The sequence below is a fragment of the Lissotriton vulgaris genome, chromosome 2_2 (assembly GCF_964263255.1).
Source record: "Lissotriton vulgaris chromosome 2_2, aLisVul1.2, whole genome shotgun sequence".
Lineage (NCBI taxonomy): Eukaryota > Metazoa > Chordata > Amphibia > Caudata > Salamandridae > Lissotriton > Lissotriton vulgaris.
Window position 1 is genome coordinate 74,055,794 of NC_141688.1, and position 16,796 is coordinate 74,072,589.

General features: G+C 44.7%; 1 protein-coding gene across 1 annotated transcript in view; it reads left to right on the forward strand.

Moving 5' to 3' along the window:
- PTPN9 (protein tyrosine phosphatase non-receptor type 9) overlaps nt 1-16,796 on the forward strand; it is a 354,751-nt gene that overhangs the window by 278,555 nt on the left and 59,400 nt on the right. The window contains exons 10-11 of the mRNA XM_086959304.1: nt 10,585-10,663; nt 14,034-14,184. Coding sequence (XP_086815430.1) covers nt 10,585-10,663; nt 14,034-14,184 — 230 coding nt within the window. The remainder of the gene's footprint in view (nt 1-10,584; nt 10,664-14,033; nt 14,185-16,796) is intronic.

The following is a 16,796-nucleotide window of genomic DNA, read 5'->3' on the forward strand; positions in this document are numbered from 1 at the left end:
ACCTGTCTCGACCGTTGCTGCCTCTAGTACCAGGTTTGGTGGAGCCCGCCAATGAGTTGTTGCTCACTCCGGCGGTGACGAAGGCGGCCCCCTACAGGCTCCTCAAAAAGTACCGGGCTCCGGATTCTGACCCGGCTTTTCTTAGGATGGATCCAACACCGGACTCGGTCATAGTGACAGCGGCTAGGAAGCAGCACGCTGCCACCACCCCGTCATCTACAGTGCCTCCTGATAAGGAGAGCCGCTGGATAGACTCGGCTGTCAGGAAGGTCTGTGGGACAGCGTCTACCACGATTAAGGCGGCTAGTGCCGTGGCCTTGCTAGGGCGATACGATCGAGCCCTATGGGAGTCCCTCCAACAATCCCCTGAACTTATTCCTCGAGAGAAGAAAGAAGATTTTCAGGAGATCATGAATGAGGGGATGTTGGTGTCGAACCAGCTCATCAGCCCGGCTGCTGATGTGTCCCTTCTGGCGGCGCACGGGTACTGCCATGGTGTCAACCAACGGCGCCACGCTTGGCTTCGACTTACGTCTCTCAAGCCAGAGGTTCAACAACGGGTGGCCAACCTGCCTTTCTCGGGGGAAACCCTGTTTGGCAAGCATGCGGACGACGAGATGGGCCGCATGAAAGCGGAGGCCAAGACCCTGAAGGCTGTCTTGTTGGAGAAGCCCAAGGAGAAGACCTTCCGCCCGTTCCAGAGACGGTTCAGGGCGCAGGGCAGAGGGCGAGGACAGGCTTCGGGACAGCAGCAACAACAGCAGCAGTTCCGGAGGCCCTTCCAGAAGCGCCAGAAGGGCAGAGGCAGGTAGCAGTCTGCAGCGGCGAACAAAGGCCCGGCCGTGTCTAAGCCCTGAGCGGTTACTTCCCCTGCATCCGTTATCCGTCACCCACTCCGGTGGGGGGGAAGCGTTCAATTTTTTGTAGCAGAGTGGAGAAAAATTACTCAGGACAAGTGGGTGCTGAATATTGTTTGCAATGGATACAGTCTTTGGTTCACCAGCCCGCCTCCAGCAATTCCACCGGTCAGCTCGCAGTTTCGACTGCGCGAGCTCGAGGTGGAGGCAGATACCCTGTTAAGGAAAAGGGCGATAGAAGATGTACCTCTGTTTCAAAGAGGAAGAGGTCTGTACTCGCGGTTCTTTCTGGTTCGCATGAAGGACAAGAACGAGTTCAGGCCCATTCTGGATTTGTGACAAGCATAGAAGTGGATTCGCAGAGAGAAATTTTGCATGCTGTTGTTGCATCAGATTTATCCTCAGCTGCAACAGGGAGACTGGCTATGTGCTATAGACCTACAGGATGCTTACTTCCATGTGCCCATTGCACTAAAACACAGGAAGTTCCTGCGATTCCAATTCGGCGCCAAGCATTATCAGTACACAGTACTGCCATTCGGGCTGAAGTCTGCGCCCAGAACATTCTCGAAGTTCATATCGGTGGTAGCGGCACACCTGAGTAAGAACAAGGTGTTAGTCTACCCGTACCTGGACGATTGGTTGATCAAGGCCTCCTCCTTCTCGTAAGCTCAAGCGCACTTCCAGAAGGCGTGAGTTCTCTTGAACAAACTGGGGTTGCACATCAACATGTCCAAGTCTGTCGCGACTCTGGTCCAGTGCATACAGTACTTGGGAGCCCCCATCAATACGCTGTCAGCAAGCGTGTCACCTTCGGAGGAGAGACGATTATCCCTCCTTCGGAAGGGTCAGGCTCTTATGACCGCTCCCTCTACATCAGTGAGGACGGTGTCTTCTCTATTGGGGTCGATGGCCTCTTGTATCTTCCTCATGCCACACGCACGGCTGCATATGAGACCATTGCAGGAGTGCTTGGAGGATCAGTGGGATCAGAGGAAAGGGTCTTGGGACGACAAGATACCACTGTCTCTGCATGCTCTTCAGTCTCTGAAGTGGTGGTGTTCAGCGGAGAATCTCCTCAGAGGGGTTCCCTTCCACAAGGACATTCCCAACCAGACTATTGTGACAGATGCGTCTCTCCACGGCTGGGGGGCACACTCCGGAGACTTACAGATACAAGGAACATGGTCCCCGATGGAGTCCACGTATCACATCAATTTCCTGGAACTCAGAGCTGTTCACTTGGCGCTGAAGGCCTTTCATCCGTCCTTCCAGACCAACTCTCTGCTTGTACAGACGGACAATACGACCACGATGTATTACCTCAACAAGCAGGGGTGCTCGAGATCACGCACTTTGTCTCAGGAGGCGTAGGCTATCTGGCACTGGCAGCTGGCCAGAGGACTGACCAAAACGGCTACCCATCTACCAGGTGTGCAGAATGTTCAGGCGGACGCACTGAGCAGACTGATTCAGGAAAACCATGAATGGGTCATAAACGACGAAGTACTAGGAGTAGTCTTCGCAAGGTGAAGGACTCCAGACGTAGATCTGTTTGCCACCGCCGAAAACAGCAAGTGCTGAGACTTCGCCTCCAGGTACTACCAGCAGGGGAAGCTGGGGAATGCGCTATGGATTAACTGGTCGAACAGCTTTCTGTACGCTTTTCCACCCATTCCCCTGATTCCGGCGGTGCTCATCAAGCTGTCCCAGTCCAGGGAGCGGAGGATCCTGATTGCCCCGGAATGGCCCAGGCAGTGGTGGTTCAAGGACCTGCTTCACCGGTCTCTATTTCCTCACAAACGGCTGCCGTGCCGGCCAGACCTTCTCACGAAGTTCGGGGGGGCAGATGGTGCACCCCAACCTCTCGTCTTTGAGTTTGACGGCATGGCTCCTGAGATAGTGCAATATGTCCATTTGAATCTACCAGAAGATTGTATGGTCCTATTGAAGGAGGCTAAGCAACCTTCCACTAGGACTTCCTATGCCTACAAGTGGAAGAGATTCTGCATCTGGTGCAAGTCCAAGAACTATGATCCTACGACATGTAAGGAAGATGTCATCCTTCCGTATCTTCTACATTTGGCGCAGTCTGGCCTTAATTTCCATTCCATTAAGGTTCATCTCGCTGCGCTGACTGCCTACAGGAACTGCCCTTCACAGACTTCCTTCTTCCAGATCCCTGTGATGAAGGACTTTTTGGAAGGCTTGAAGAAAGTGTTCCCTCCTGTCCGGCTTCCTTCGCCTTCATGGGAATTATATGTAGTGCTGTCCAGATTGATGAAGTAGCCTTTTGAACCTATTCATAAGGCTTCGATGCAGCACCTGTCCTGGAAGGCGGCGTTCCTCGTGGCCATCACATTGGCCCGCAGGGTCAGTGAAATTCAGGCGTTGTGTTGCCAAGAACCTTATACTGTATTTCATACTGCTAAGGTTGTTATGCGTACTCACCCTAAATTTCTTCCAAAGGATATCTCTGATTTCCATGTTAACCAGACCATAACTTTACCTACGTTTTTTCAGAATCCTTCGTCTCCAGCGGAAAGGTCTCTGTTTTCCCTGGATGTTAGGAGGGTGTTGAAATTTTATCTGGATAAAACCAAAGATATTCGTAGGTCAGACCAATTGTTTATCAACTATGGATCAGTCAGGACCGGTCTTGCTACCTCAAAACAGTCCATCTCGAGGTGGATTGTGTCCTGTATGCAATTGTGTTACCAGAAGGCTAATAAGACCGTAGAGAGTAAACCTAAGGCTCATTCCACCAGGGGCAAGGCTGCCACGACTGCTTTGCTACGTAATGTTCCAATTGCAGAAATCTGCAAGGCGGCCACTTGGAAGTCGGTCCATACCTTTGCTAAACATTACTGTCTGGACACTGATGCCAGGACAGACGCTCAGATTCGGCAGGCTTTGCTGCGAAATCTGTTCGCACAGTAGTGGTGTTATTTCTCTTCTCTCCACCGCCGCTTTGGTGTGGGGATGGGCTTGCCATTCTATTCACTAGATTATGACTATACACAGAGATCCCCTACTACAGAAGGAGTCGTTTCTGTCCTGTAACTCCAGTTCTGTAGTAGGGGTATCTCTGTTATAGTCATAAGCGTCCACCCTCCTCCCCGGTGGAGAAAGATATTCATGTAAGGAATGCTACAGGTCTGGCGTGTTATGCCTTCAAAAAGAATTTCAAGTAAAAGGGACCTGCTGTGCATTCTGGGATACTGAGAGAGTTCTGGAAGGTTCTCTTAAAGGCACAGTATCCTGTTCTGAGTCACATAATGGCAGCCTATGGGGCTTGTCTGTCCACGACTTTCTCTATCATTCCAGAGGCTTCTGCTGGTAGGGGAAGGATTTGGACAGGCTGTGCTGATTGTGGGTTTTTGGTGGAATTTCTAGTTGAAGTACTGGACAGTGTAGCCTCTGGATATAGGCTGCATTATCTGTCTTTAAATTCTCTCTCAAGTGTCTGTGCAGGTCTGCAATTTTTGACGACTTAAGAGATTATTTTTGATTGCTACAGGGTCCACGCACATGGGAGGGACTATTCACTAGATTATGACTGTAACAGAGATACCCATACTACAGAACTGGAGTTACAGGACAGAAACTACGCCTTACTCACATCAGAACCCGTCCGGGTACTGATATGTGAGGAAGGAGGATAATGAGGTTAGAAAACTCACTCAAAATACAGCAAAACTCAATCGGATGTGATGTTTTAAATTAAGGATCTTACCTCAATATGAGGAAAAACTGCCAGTAAAATGATTGGAATGCGGCCAGATGGGCTCAGGGCGTACTTCGCTACAGCCGTAGCAGGGGAAATCCCCTTGGTAAATGTTAACCAGTGACAATGCACTGTAACCTGTGGGGATGGGTAAACATAGTTAGTGGAATTGGACTATATAAATTATAAACTAAAATGATTGCATGGGGCCTAATAGTGCAGTTTCTTATCAGAATGTAGATGAATATCCTACGGGACAGCGCTCCGCCTTTTCGAGTAGCAAGGCTACTTCCATCAGCAATGTGAGGTACAGTGACAATGAGCCCTGCTGGGGGTGGGAGTTAAGTACAGAGATTTTCCTGCCAAAAAATGTGTCAGGCCTAGGACCGGCAGACTTACCAATGGATAACCGCTGCACTGAGCAATCCGGTGCTCGGTATCTACGCGATAAACAGTGAAGAAAGACCTAAGATGGGAAGTTTAGATCATGTGGGACATTGGATGTGTGGCTGCATTGGGTGAAATTATGGATTTAATGGACAAGCGTTTATATAGTTATTACCAACATAGGAAAATTAAAAAAATGTAAATTACTATAAAAAGCATAGCACAAAGAGGATTACAAGCACGTCGTTCGCTGTGTTCTACATTTTGCGAAAGGAACTTAAAGGTGTGTTCCAGTTTTACTTTCGACATATGGAAAACAAAATTACAATAGGTTGCAAAAAACACAAGGGATTACAAATATATTGATCACTGTGTTCTGCTCATTATGAAAAGGCATAGCTGCGTAATTGCCTTAAATGCACATGTATTTGTCAGGACAAACACGTTGTAGGTACATTCTCCATCAATTGTGCATTCAGGCAGCATCCACACATAGCGCGTGAAGTCCTTATAGAAAAAATATATTCTTACATCCATGCTCAAGGCCAAGTTCGGCACAGAGAATAGTTTCCTAATGCTCCGCCTCATGGCTCTGCACCGAAACTCTCTGAAAAGCCTTCCGGCTTGGGACAAAGTCCCACGTCTGAGCCAAAATCTTCCAGCTCGAAATCCAAGATGGGTTCTAAACTGAAACCTTCAGAAACTAAACCTTCGACACGGAAAATTAAGAACTATCCCTCGGCGTCAAAACCCTTGGTACAAAAGGACTTTCCGGCTCAACTCTTGAAGCTTCAGTGCCAAAAAGCAGAGACTTTCCTACAACACAACCGGATCCAAACCATAGACTCTGTACCTCCTAAAATGGATCCAAAAAAGAAAAATCTGTACATTTACCCTGACACAGGGAATATCCATGCTAAAACTCCATCTAAGCACAAGCTTCCTGAGGATGATAGCCCATGCTAAATTCCTCTCAAGAAAAGTGTAGGCACTAGTCCTTTCTATACACTAACATCTCCTCCTCTTCCTCCCTCTCCACCACAGCTTGATCCGTTATAGATTACATTTTCACACAAGTGACACTGATGAGGACGATGCACAATACCCAGATCCTTGGACGGACTACACAACTGATCCTCCACAGGACACAGACCCAGATCTTTATCCTGCCCAGCCATCTCCACCGGATGACAATGTGTTTTACCAACAGCTTATTGCTAGGGTAGCAGAATACCAAACGGTGGAGCTCCATAAAGAGTCTTTAGAGGAAGATTTCTCTTTGACAATCTAGGATCCCATAAGCACAGTCAGACACTGTAACAAAATTGATGTGAGCGCCTTAATCTCCCTCCAAAAGAGGTTCCTTTTTCCTCTTTTTATTGGGGAGGGTCCAATTCCTCAGGCACTGACAATAACACTTCCGCCTACAAAGGCTATGCCCAATCCTCTTTTACAAGAGTATTTTTCAGAGGAGGTTATAGGGGAAACAGTCCCAGGGTTAGAGGTAAAAACAACCCACCTAGCACACCTACCCTTTCTCAAGCAAACAGTGACTTCCCAACACTTCCCTCTGACTATTCCACACCTGTTTGAGGACTACTTCAAGACTTTCTCCCCATTTGGAAATCAAGAACAACAGACACATGGGTACTTGGAATTATCCAACTTTATCAATGCCGGGAGCTTATCTACCATCCTCCAAACATTCCTCCTCAATTTCACAAAATATCACCAGACCCCAAGCACTAGCTCCAAGAAGAAGTGCAATCTTTATTACTCAAAGGGGCGAAAGAACCAATCCCACTTAAGTACCAAGGGTCAGGGGTTTATTCACTTTACTTTCTAATTCCCAAAAAGGGCGGGTTCTTGAGACCTATTCTAGATCTCAGGGAGTTAAACAAATCCTTATTGTCAGAGCACTTTCACATGGTAACTCTTCAACAAGTACTTCCTCTTTTGGAGTAGGGTGACTTTGTCTACTCTAGATCTAAAGGACGCCTACTTTCATATTTCACTTCATCCCGCTCATCGCAAATACCTCAGGTTTGTGATAGCAAACATTACAAGTTCAAGGTACTTCCATTTGGTGACCCCACAGCCAGAGTGTTCACCAAATGTCTCGCAGTAGTAGTTGCTCATCTCTGAAGACAATGTATAAATGTCTTCCCTTAACTGGATGACTAGCTTGTCAAAGCCGGCACTTACCAGAACTGTATTCTACACGCTCAGACAACACTGCACCTACTTCACCAGTTAGGTTTTACAATAAATGCACAAAAGTCTCACCTGTGACCGTCACAAGTGCAATCTTATCTGGGAGCTTCCCTCAACACACTCAAAGTTCTTGTCCCTCCCAATGTAGCCAGAATTCACAATATTCAGGCCACACTATTACAATTCCATCCCAACCAATCATTACCAGCCAGAGTCTTCATGTAACTGTTGGGAATGATGGCATCCCGCATTACAATAGTACCTCATGCAAGGCTTCACATGCGTCCTCTGCAAGAATGTCTAGCGAGTCAGTGGAATCAGTCACAGGGTCTATTAACTGATCTAGTGTTGGTAGAAAGCCGCACTCATCGCTTTCTCCAGTGGTGGAATCCTCAAAACTTAGCAAAAGGGCCACCTTTCACAGACCCGATTCCACAGACTATACGGACAACAGCCGCATCGTTAACAGGTTGGGGTGCCCATCTGCAACATAACACTGTACATGGACTGTGGTCGGACAATCACAAATATCTCCACATCAACTACCTGGAACTTCTGTCAGTGTTCCTAGCACTCAAAGCTATTCTCGCCCAACTTGTAGGCAAGACTGTCTTAGTTCGCAAAGACAACATGACAGCAATGTACTACTTATAGAAACAGGTAGGGACTCACTCTCTCTGTCGCGTCTTGCTCAAAGCATTTGGAATTGGGCGATTCACCACAAAATCTATCTCCTAGCAGAACACCTTCCAGTAAAAGACAATCAGATTGCAGACCTGCTCAGCAGACATAGGCAGCAAGTACACAAATGGGAAATTCACCCCCAAGTTCTTCTTTCCTACTTTCAAGAAGCATTTACAATGCAACGGTCTTGCCTTTGCAAAAGTTAGAGCTATTGGCATTGTAAATGACAAACTGTTTATTTATGTGTTGGTTTTGAAAACAGATAAATAAAGGGCATTGTCATTTACAATGCCAATAGCTTAATCTCTCGCAAATGCGAGACCTATTGCATTTGCACCCACACACAGAGCCACACACATAGCCCCACACACACACACACACACATAGCCACACACACATAGCCACACACACACACACAGAGCCACACACACACACACACACAGCCACACACACAGCCACAGAGCCACACAGACACACACACACAGAACCACACACACTCTTACCCAAAATAGTATACGAATGGGTTTACAATGGACATTTAGAAACACTACTAGTGCCTTAAATGTTTAAATCAACAGGATTCAAGCGAAAGTACAAGCACTGGCAGGAAAAATAGAAAAGATGAAGAAAAATAACTGAGCTAGAAACAGGCAGAGTAGAGGGGAGAATAAAATGTAAAGAAAACTGCTGAAAAATAAACAGGCCTTGTGCTTCTCAGGTCAAAACTCGGAATGGGCTACCACAGGGAAGGTTAATGCACCTTTTGCTTAGTGACGGGCTATAAGGTGCAGTGAGATGGTTCCCATGGAGGGGGTGGAGTGGGTCGAGAGGACGGACGTACAATCTTACATTTTGTGAGCCCGTAGCCAAACCACATAATTCCACACTACATACATCCACTCCAAACCAAAACACATGGGTAAAAGCCATTGTCATTTACTACGCCTATAACTTGAACTCTCAAAAATGCGAGACCTTTTGCATTGCAAATGCTTGTTATCCCTAATGTTGTTCTCCTCCTTGTGCCCTGCGTTCTACCTTATGACATTATAACCACTTAGTGCTTTACTATCTTGTGTCTTGGATATTATGAATAACATCATGTACCTCTTGTAAATGTATTTGCATATTTTCCCACAATTTGTAATGCGCTCTGAGACTCTAGTCTTGCAATGGTATCTGCACATTCACACAACTTGTAAAGGGCTCTGATGATCTTGGGTCCAGCTAGCGCATTCTGAAACTCAAATAAATAAAATACAAAGCTACTGAAAAATACAACGCAAAATTCCTATTCATTAGCGATCGTGGGAGTCCAAACATGCTATCAGTCTAAACCAGAACTACATTTCCTGTTATGCACGGCCTGGTACAGACAATGCTAAGACACGGTCCTGAAATGTTTGTGACTCTGTATAAGACAAGACTCTGTATCCTAGACTACAAGAAATAAATGGGCAATGCGAGACAGTCAGAGGGGGGATGTGCCTGCCCGCGCATGCGCTGCTTCTCAAAGGCACGGTGCCTGTGTTAAAATTATCACCTGGGGCGAGGCGAGGATTTGGGGGCCATACCTGAATTGGTAATCCAGGGGCCGATTTTGCAGATTGACAGTGTATGTGACAGAGTATGTGCCTTTAACCGAAAGACAAATTCTTGGCACAATAACAGAACACCAAAGATGGATAGGGGAAAAGTAAACCCAACACGGAAGCCCAACAAGCGCTCGCCATGTCTGTAAGCCCCGTCCTTTTGCGATTGGGGGGGGCGCGTGTTTTTCTTTCTCCCCTCTACTCCATTGGCTGGAATGTAAACAACGAGCGTGTTTTTGACTGTTGTTTTTACATTCCAGCCAATGGAGAAGAGGGTAGAAAGAAACTAAAAAACACGCCCCTCAATCTGAAAAAGACTGGGTTTAGAGCGAGAGAATGATGTCACTGAGACCTCTTCTCCAATGGCTGGCCGCCGTTTAGGGGGCCAGCCAATGGAGAAGAGTGGCGGGGCTTAACCTCGCTACTCAGTCATTAAATCTCGCCAGCGAGACTGCGGATGTGCGCAGCCTACGCTAGCCGAGACCTAAAAATGGGGTTTAACACAGATAGATTTGTTTGCCGCAGTACCCAACGCAAAATGCCCAAGCTTTGCATCCAGGTTCCCACACCCAGTATCCAAGGTCAATGTTCTATGGGTGAATTGGTCAGGGATATTTGCTTACGCTTTTCCGCCTCTCCCACTAATCCCATTACTGGTTCGGAAGTTCAGACAAACGTCCCTTACACTAATCTTAGTAGCCCCCACATGGGCTTGTCAACCTTGGTACACCATCCTGTTAAAACTCTCAGTGCAAAAGCAGCTTCCTTCTAGAAAATACGTTTTTTCTTATCTTCCTCATATAACAAGATCAGTTCTTCAACATTCTTTCCTTTAAGCCCTTAGATTCAATTTCTCAACTGTTATTGCTTGCAGAAAAAACTTTTTTGATCTCTACCATTACTGTGTTGCTGATTTTGCAACTAAAGACATTTTAGAAGGCCTTCACAAGAAGACCAGCTTTAGCTTGAGCGTTGAACGTCACATTTGCACAATTAATGGTATGGAAGGGTAGGGTGTGAGGCACCCAGTTCTGCCTTGATTAGACGTTTGTGTGCGTGGTAGAGTATATGTGTTTATGATTGTAGACTTGTAACAATTACATGTTTCATTTTCACGTTATAGGGCCCCTGGAGAACACATACTCTGACTTTTGGCGCATGGTCTGGGAGCAGAATGTGCTGGTCATAGTTATGACAACAAGGTAAGTGTAGAGTTAGTATGGTACATACTGAGCTACCTGGCCAGAAACGTATACTGTCTACTTCTGCTTTCCGAAGTTTGAACTTTAAAACCGAGCTCAATGATTACCTCCTCTCTCAGACTTGTCCAATTTTAGTGTTCAGTTGAGTGAATCCAGTCTACGGTGCGCTCTGTTATTGTGCTCCGTACGCCTCTCCCTTTATTCTCTCAGGACCCTATGAAAATGATCTGGTCCTTTCACTCTAACACCCCTAACTAAAAATGGACTGCTTCGGATCCTAGGTGTAGCAGAACACTGGTGCTATCTGGAAAAGAGTGCCAAATGGAATTTTCCTGCTTGCCATCCTTGGTGAGTGTAGTTGACCAAGAGAGGGCTAGCTGACCTGGGTTAAACTTGCAGCGAATGTGCTGCTTTAAGTGCTACCAGTTGAGTTTGTACTTTGTTCTCCAACTTAATGTGTGAATGAATGTAGTTCAATAAACTTGACCAGATGTTGTAAAGATGAAGTCAAGGACACACGTTTTTACAAACAATAGCCATGAACAGTATGTTTCAACAGTAACAATCCCGAAAAAAGACATTTAGGGAGACACTGCATATTCCTGGGAGGAACTGATTAAAGAGCAAACAACAATCATACACCTTGTTGTAGGAGCAAGCAAAGTCTGAATTCCCTATTCCATTGCCACTTAGCAGCCCTATCATTCTTTTGACAGTTTGGTCTGCTGGGGTAAAAACTGGGGTTCATAAATAATTTGTGTTTAGGAGGCTAAAGGTGTTAGAGAACAGTGCAGCAGGGGTTGAAGAAATGAGGCTAATGAGAGGACTTTACAGTGTTTGCATGTGTTATTTGCAGCAGACCCAACAGTGAGTGAGCTTGCTGCAAGGAGGATTAAGCGTGATGAACGAAGGGTTGAACAGCCTGGCCTTTGCTCTTACTCTGGCGAAAGATCACATCCCATCTTCCAGTTACTGATGGGAACTGGGCACAAAATGTGAAGCCTTAATGATCCAGATTCCCTGAACCCTCCAGATAAGTACAGTTCTGTACAGTTCTTCAGGTGTAGTACATCCCAGGGTGGATGGCCTGTTCCCTTTCATGGGTGCAGAAGGTGAATTCTTTTATTAGTACTGTATAACAGACGCATGGCAGTGAAAGTTTCTCCAAACTCTGAGATAAGCATCTTGATGCAAACAGGGCAGCTGAGTCTGGTACTTAAAGCAGGATGCAGAAGTAGCGAGGCCCCTGCGTGATGGCTGATCACCTTTCCCCAATGATCATTAGTAATTATCCCTTCCTTAATTATTGCACTTAATTTATAGTATTTCTAACAAAAGCGTCTAAAAACATGACATGCTACACTTTAAAACAACCATTGGCTTTCAAAATGGTGCAGGATTAAAAACATTTTAATAGTGAGAAGGCCGCTTCAGGATTCACACTTACTACTGCCAACACGGGAACGAAACTTTGCAAGACTTTGTACATAATACAGTGTTGTACACCTATTATTCTGTCTTATCCCCTTACATGCCACCTCGGTTCTCTCCCCACCTTTTGATACAAGAGGTTCGTGACAATTTGAACAGTTAACAGGAAATTGTTGAAAACAGTATATGACCATTTCTCTTTTATCCAAGAGATACTGACCCCAAGGTAAGGGTGATCCCGTTTAACAGTCACTTTACCACAGATCCACAGATAAGTGTTCACAAAATGAAATCCCATTCAGTTGTAGCTGGAAGCCAATATCATTAAAAAACTTCTAAGGCTGCTAAAGCCCGTTAAAGTTGACAACAAGTAGAGAACCAATCCCAGCAAAGAGCAGCTAATGAGAGTGTTAGCAGGACGTAGGTAGAGTCAAGTACGGAAGTATTGGGAGACCAAGACCAAGAAAAAGGTAAAAACTAGACTTCAGAAGTCCGACAAGCAGACCATATCTCATTTATATTAAACATTGGTCTTACAACGCATCTATCAGTCATTTCATTTCAAAACTTTATTCGATTCATAAAATGGATCATAAAAGGACTGAACATACATCTATCAGTCAAATCATCTATGGAACTCTCTGAACAGATTTGGGTATAACTTCTTGGCTCCTGAACCAGGAATTGTGAAATTAAAATAGCAAAAGGTCTCCAGTACAGCATAGAGTGGACCAATAGTTAGTGGAACATACACACAGTGGAACAGGGTGTTGCCTAGCTGGAGCAGTAGAATGCAGATGAAAAAACAAAACACCTGGTTGGCAGCATTGGCAATGAAATGGCTTGTCTGTTGGTTGTGTGTAGTCCTATTGAGGATGTACATTGAAGGTATGTATTTTTCCCGTCCTTGAAGTTCATTGGCAGGCATACCATCTGGTCCTCAAGAGAGCTGGGTATTTGTAAGGGCTGTGTGCTTTAGAATGCCTGGTGCAAGGATTATATGTTAAGGGCTCATGCCCTATACGAGGTTGTACACTATGTAGTCAAGAAAGCTGCATCTGAATTTTTTTTTTTTTTTGGGTAGTACTCAGACTTCAAAAATCTAATTTATTACATTTGCAACTGTTAGTCAGACCGGGTATTAATTCCCCCTTTAAAGCCACTTTACCAATTTAGGGACGACCCTTGCCCAGTTGAGAAATACTCAGTATTGTGCTGTACTGTGTGGTTAAACAACTATTAGAGGATGTTGAAAGCAGTAATTATTGGCCAACAACTCCAAGCAGTTTAACGATGTATTTTGTGTCAATGGCAACTCTGTCTAATGTGTTACAAATACAGCGTTTTAGACGTGTATATTACCTTTAGTTCTCATTCCCATAATGTGTGTATGTACTCCATCACTGCAAGTTGCTCCATAGAATTGTGTGCTTGCAAAATAATGCACTTCCTATGTTGTGTAGGAGATACTCAAATAGCTGTGATTGATATTTTAGTTTTGCTCTTTAAAGAAAATGTGCTTTTTCATAGAATGTATATGTCTGAAATTTATGCAATTGGGAACAGCTGGGTCAGCCAGGCCACTTCAGAATTCCAGTCCCACTTGTTGGTTAATTACGAAAGTTTGCTGCCAAGGATTTCCAGGTGTCCACAGCTTGCTCAGACACTTGCCAATCGGGGCCAGTCTGCTCCAATATCAAAACTTATTCAAGTTCATGGCAATCGTTCTATTGTTTGCTACCTTATGGTGGAACATAGTCCAGTTTCACATGTGGATGTAAAGGTGTGTTCTCTGATAGTTGCTTATGTCCCCGATGGTTTAACCCTCCGAAGTCAACTCCAATCATCGCCCCTTAGCTAACACCTTCCTCTCTTATCTCCTCTTATGTCTTTTGTTTTTCCACTCACCCTGTTCTCTATTTTCTATTTGTGCCTGTAGGGTTGAAGAGGGGGGCAGGAAAAAGTGTGGTCAGTACTGGCCACTGGAGCCAGATTCAAAAGGAAAATATGGACTCATCACTGTGAACAACTTGGGGATCGAAAGTTTCAAGCATTACAAGAGGACCACGTTAGAGCTGAGCAACGCTGAAGTAAGGAGATAGATGGAGTAGAAAATTCTTTGCTGTTGGGGTAGATCTTTGTGATTGGTGGTAAGGGTCAGTGATGATGGAGCTTTACTTGGTGTGAGGTTTGGGAATGCCTACACAACGCTTTGTGCACAGACTTTGTAGAATGGCATTGATTGCAAGACGGGTAGAGATTGAAAAACCCTGCTTTGTGAAAGTTTGACAAGAAGGGGTATGTTAGAACAAAAGAGATTGGGTCAGTATAAGGGTATGGGTCTCTATGCTGACTTATTGCGTATCAACTGGGCCACACTTACAACTATCCAACCCGCAACTTCCCTCCAAACAACATTACTTTAGAAATGGAACATGTTTGCTTCTCCTATCACAACATAATCTTCCATTTAAAAATACAAAATAAAAAAAGAATACATCATATATTCCTGAAAGAATGCTGTCCACCTCTAAAAATGTTTCCATCTTGCAAACGACTCTAACATTGTATCATCCTACGAGCACTCCATGCCTTCCACCATATACTCTCATTATCATTCAATACGTAACCGCATTATTTATTACGCACTTGTCTAATTTTCATCTACACAAGGAACAGTGATCTCCCCTTCTGCATGTTACTTGAATTCCACGCTTTCACTATGTTGCTTATGTATCCATCTACTAATTTCTTGCTTTATTATTTTTTCATTGTAATTATCCCTATACAAATCCTGATACTCTGCTTTGCTTTAGCCAATGCTTTCTTGATTTATTTTGTTAGTTTCAGTGTACTCCATGAGATTTATAAGTTATAATTTGGGCTTCCAGTTTTATCAAAAGCACATTTTTTTTTACATTTCTGGCTGTAATTATACATATTTATTTTGTGTCCATCTTTTCAGTATTTATCCATTTTTATCCTGTTTTGTAAATAAATGTCGTAAAATCTATATTTCTACATTTATTTAACTGATAAACATGCAGTCATACTTTGAACACGTGAGAGCCTAGATAGGAGCCTAGATAGTCACTCAAAAGAAACTCAATTATCTGTATTGTTCGACTTTTAAAAATAAATACAGACAAGTAACACACTATTTTCTAACTGTATTTTTCTGTAAACACAGAAAGCTGGAAGCCTTAATCATCATGGGAACAAGGCTTTGCAAATCCAGTATGTCTCTCCTATGTAAGAGCTATTGGCTTTGCCAATTTGTTTTAGCCTTGTTGTACATCAGCGTGACTGTTTGGCATGGCTAAAAGTTAGTGGCGTAGTGGAGAGGGGTCTGGAGTGTCATTGAGTGGAATGACGAAGAATGAAGTAGAGCGCTGGTCATAGAATGGAGTGGCATAGAGTGTAGTGTATTGGCATGGCATACAGAGAAGTCACGTAGAGTGGCGTTCAGTGGAGTGGCATAGAGTGGACTGTTGTGGAGTGTATTACTGTAGTGTATTGCAGAGTATAGTAATGTAAAGTGCAGCAACAGAAATGAGCAGCGTAGAATGCAGTGTTGTAGATTAGAGTGGTGCAAAGTAGAGTGCAGTGGTGAAGAGTGGAGTGGTGCAGAGTATAGTAGAGTGGCGTAGGATACAGGGACATAGGGTACCGTGATACAGAGTAGAGTGGCATAAAGTGCAGTGGCATGGATTGGTGTAGAGTGGTGCAGAGTCTCTACTCTGTATCACTACACTCTTCGCCTAGTGTTGTAGAGTGCATTGGCCTAGAGCAGAGTGGTGAGGCGTAGAGTAGAGCGATGCAGAGTAAAGTGGCAAAGAATGCAGTAGCATAGAGTTATGTGGCCAAGAGTGCAATGTTACACAGTATAGTGTCGTTGAGTACAGTGGTTTAGAGTGGCATAGAGTGAAGTGTCGTAATGTACAGTGCCTTTGAGTACAGTAGTGCAGAGTAGAGTGCAGTAGCATAGTGATGTAGAGTAAAGTGCATTAGCACAGAGTGGACTGGTGTAGAGTGCATTGGCATAGAGTGTTGCTGAGTATAGTTGCATAGAGTGTAGCGGCATAGAATGCAGCATTGTATACTACAGTAGCGTAGATTAGAGTGGTGCATAGTAGAGTGCAGCGGTGCAGAATAGAGTGGCATAGTGTGCAGTGGCGTAGAGTAGAGAGGAATCGAGTGCAGTGGCATAGAGTTGTGCAGAGTAGAGTGGCATTGAGTGCAGTGTATAGAGTGCTTCAGAGCAGAGTATAGTGGTGTGGCGTCAAGTGCAAGAGTGTAGAGTGGCGTAGAGTGCAGTGGTGCAGAGTGGCGTACAGTGGAGTGGTGTAGAGTGCATTAGCATACAGTAGAGTAGTGCAGGGTGGAGAAGAGTGCAGTGGCGCAGGGTGTAAAGTAGAATGGTGCAGAGTAGATAGGAGTGGCATAGAGTGGAGTATGCCTGGGGTGTTAGCACACTACCATTACAGACAACACATTCTGAATTGAAATGACCATTACATTTGCACAGAGCTACAGTTTCCCTAATAAAACTATACAGCACACAAATGATAATGTGTGGAAATGGCATCACCTGGTGTATGTATTTTTTTTTTACCACATTAAAGTATTTGTTTCCAGTACACTTCAGAATTCTGAAACACTCTGAAGTACTTCTGCAGTTCATTTAAATGTTGTTTGCTAG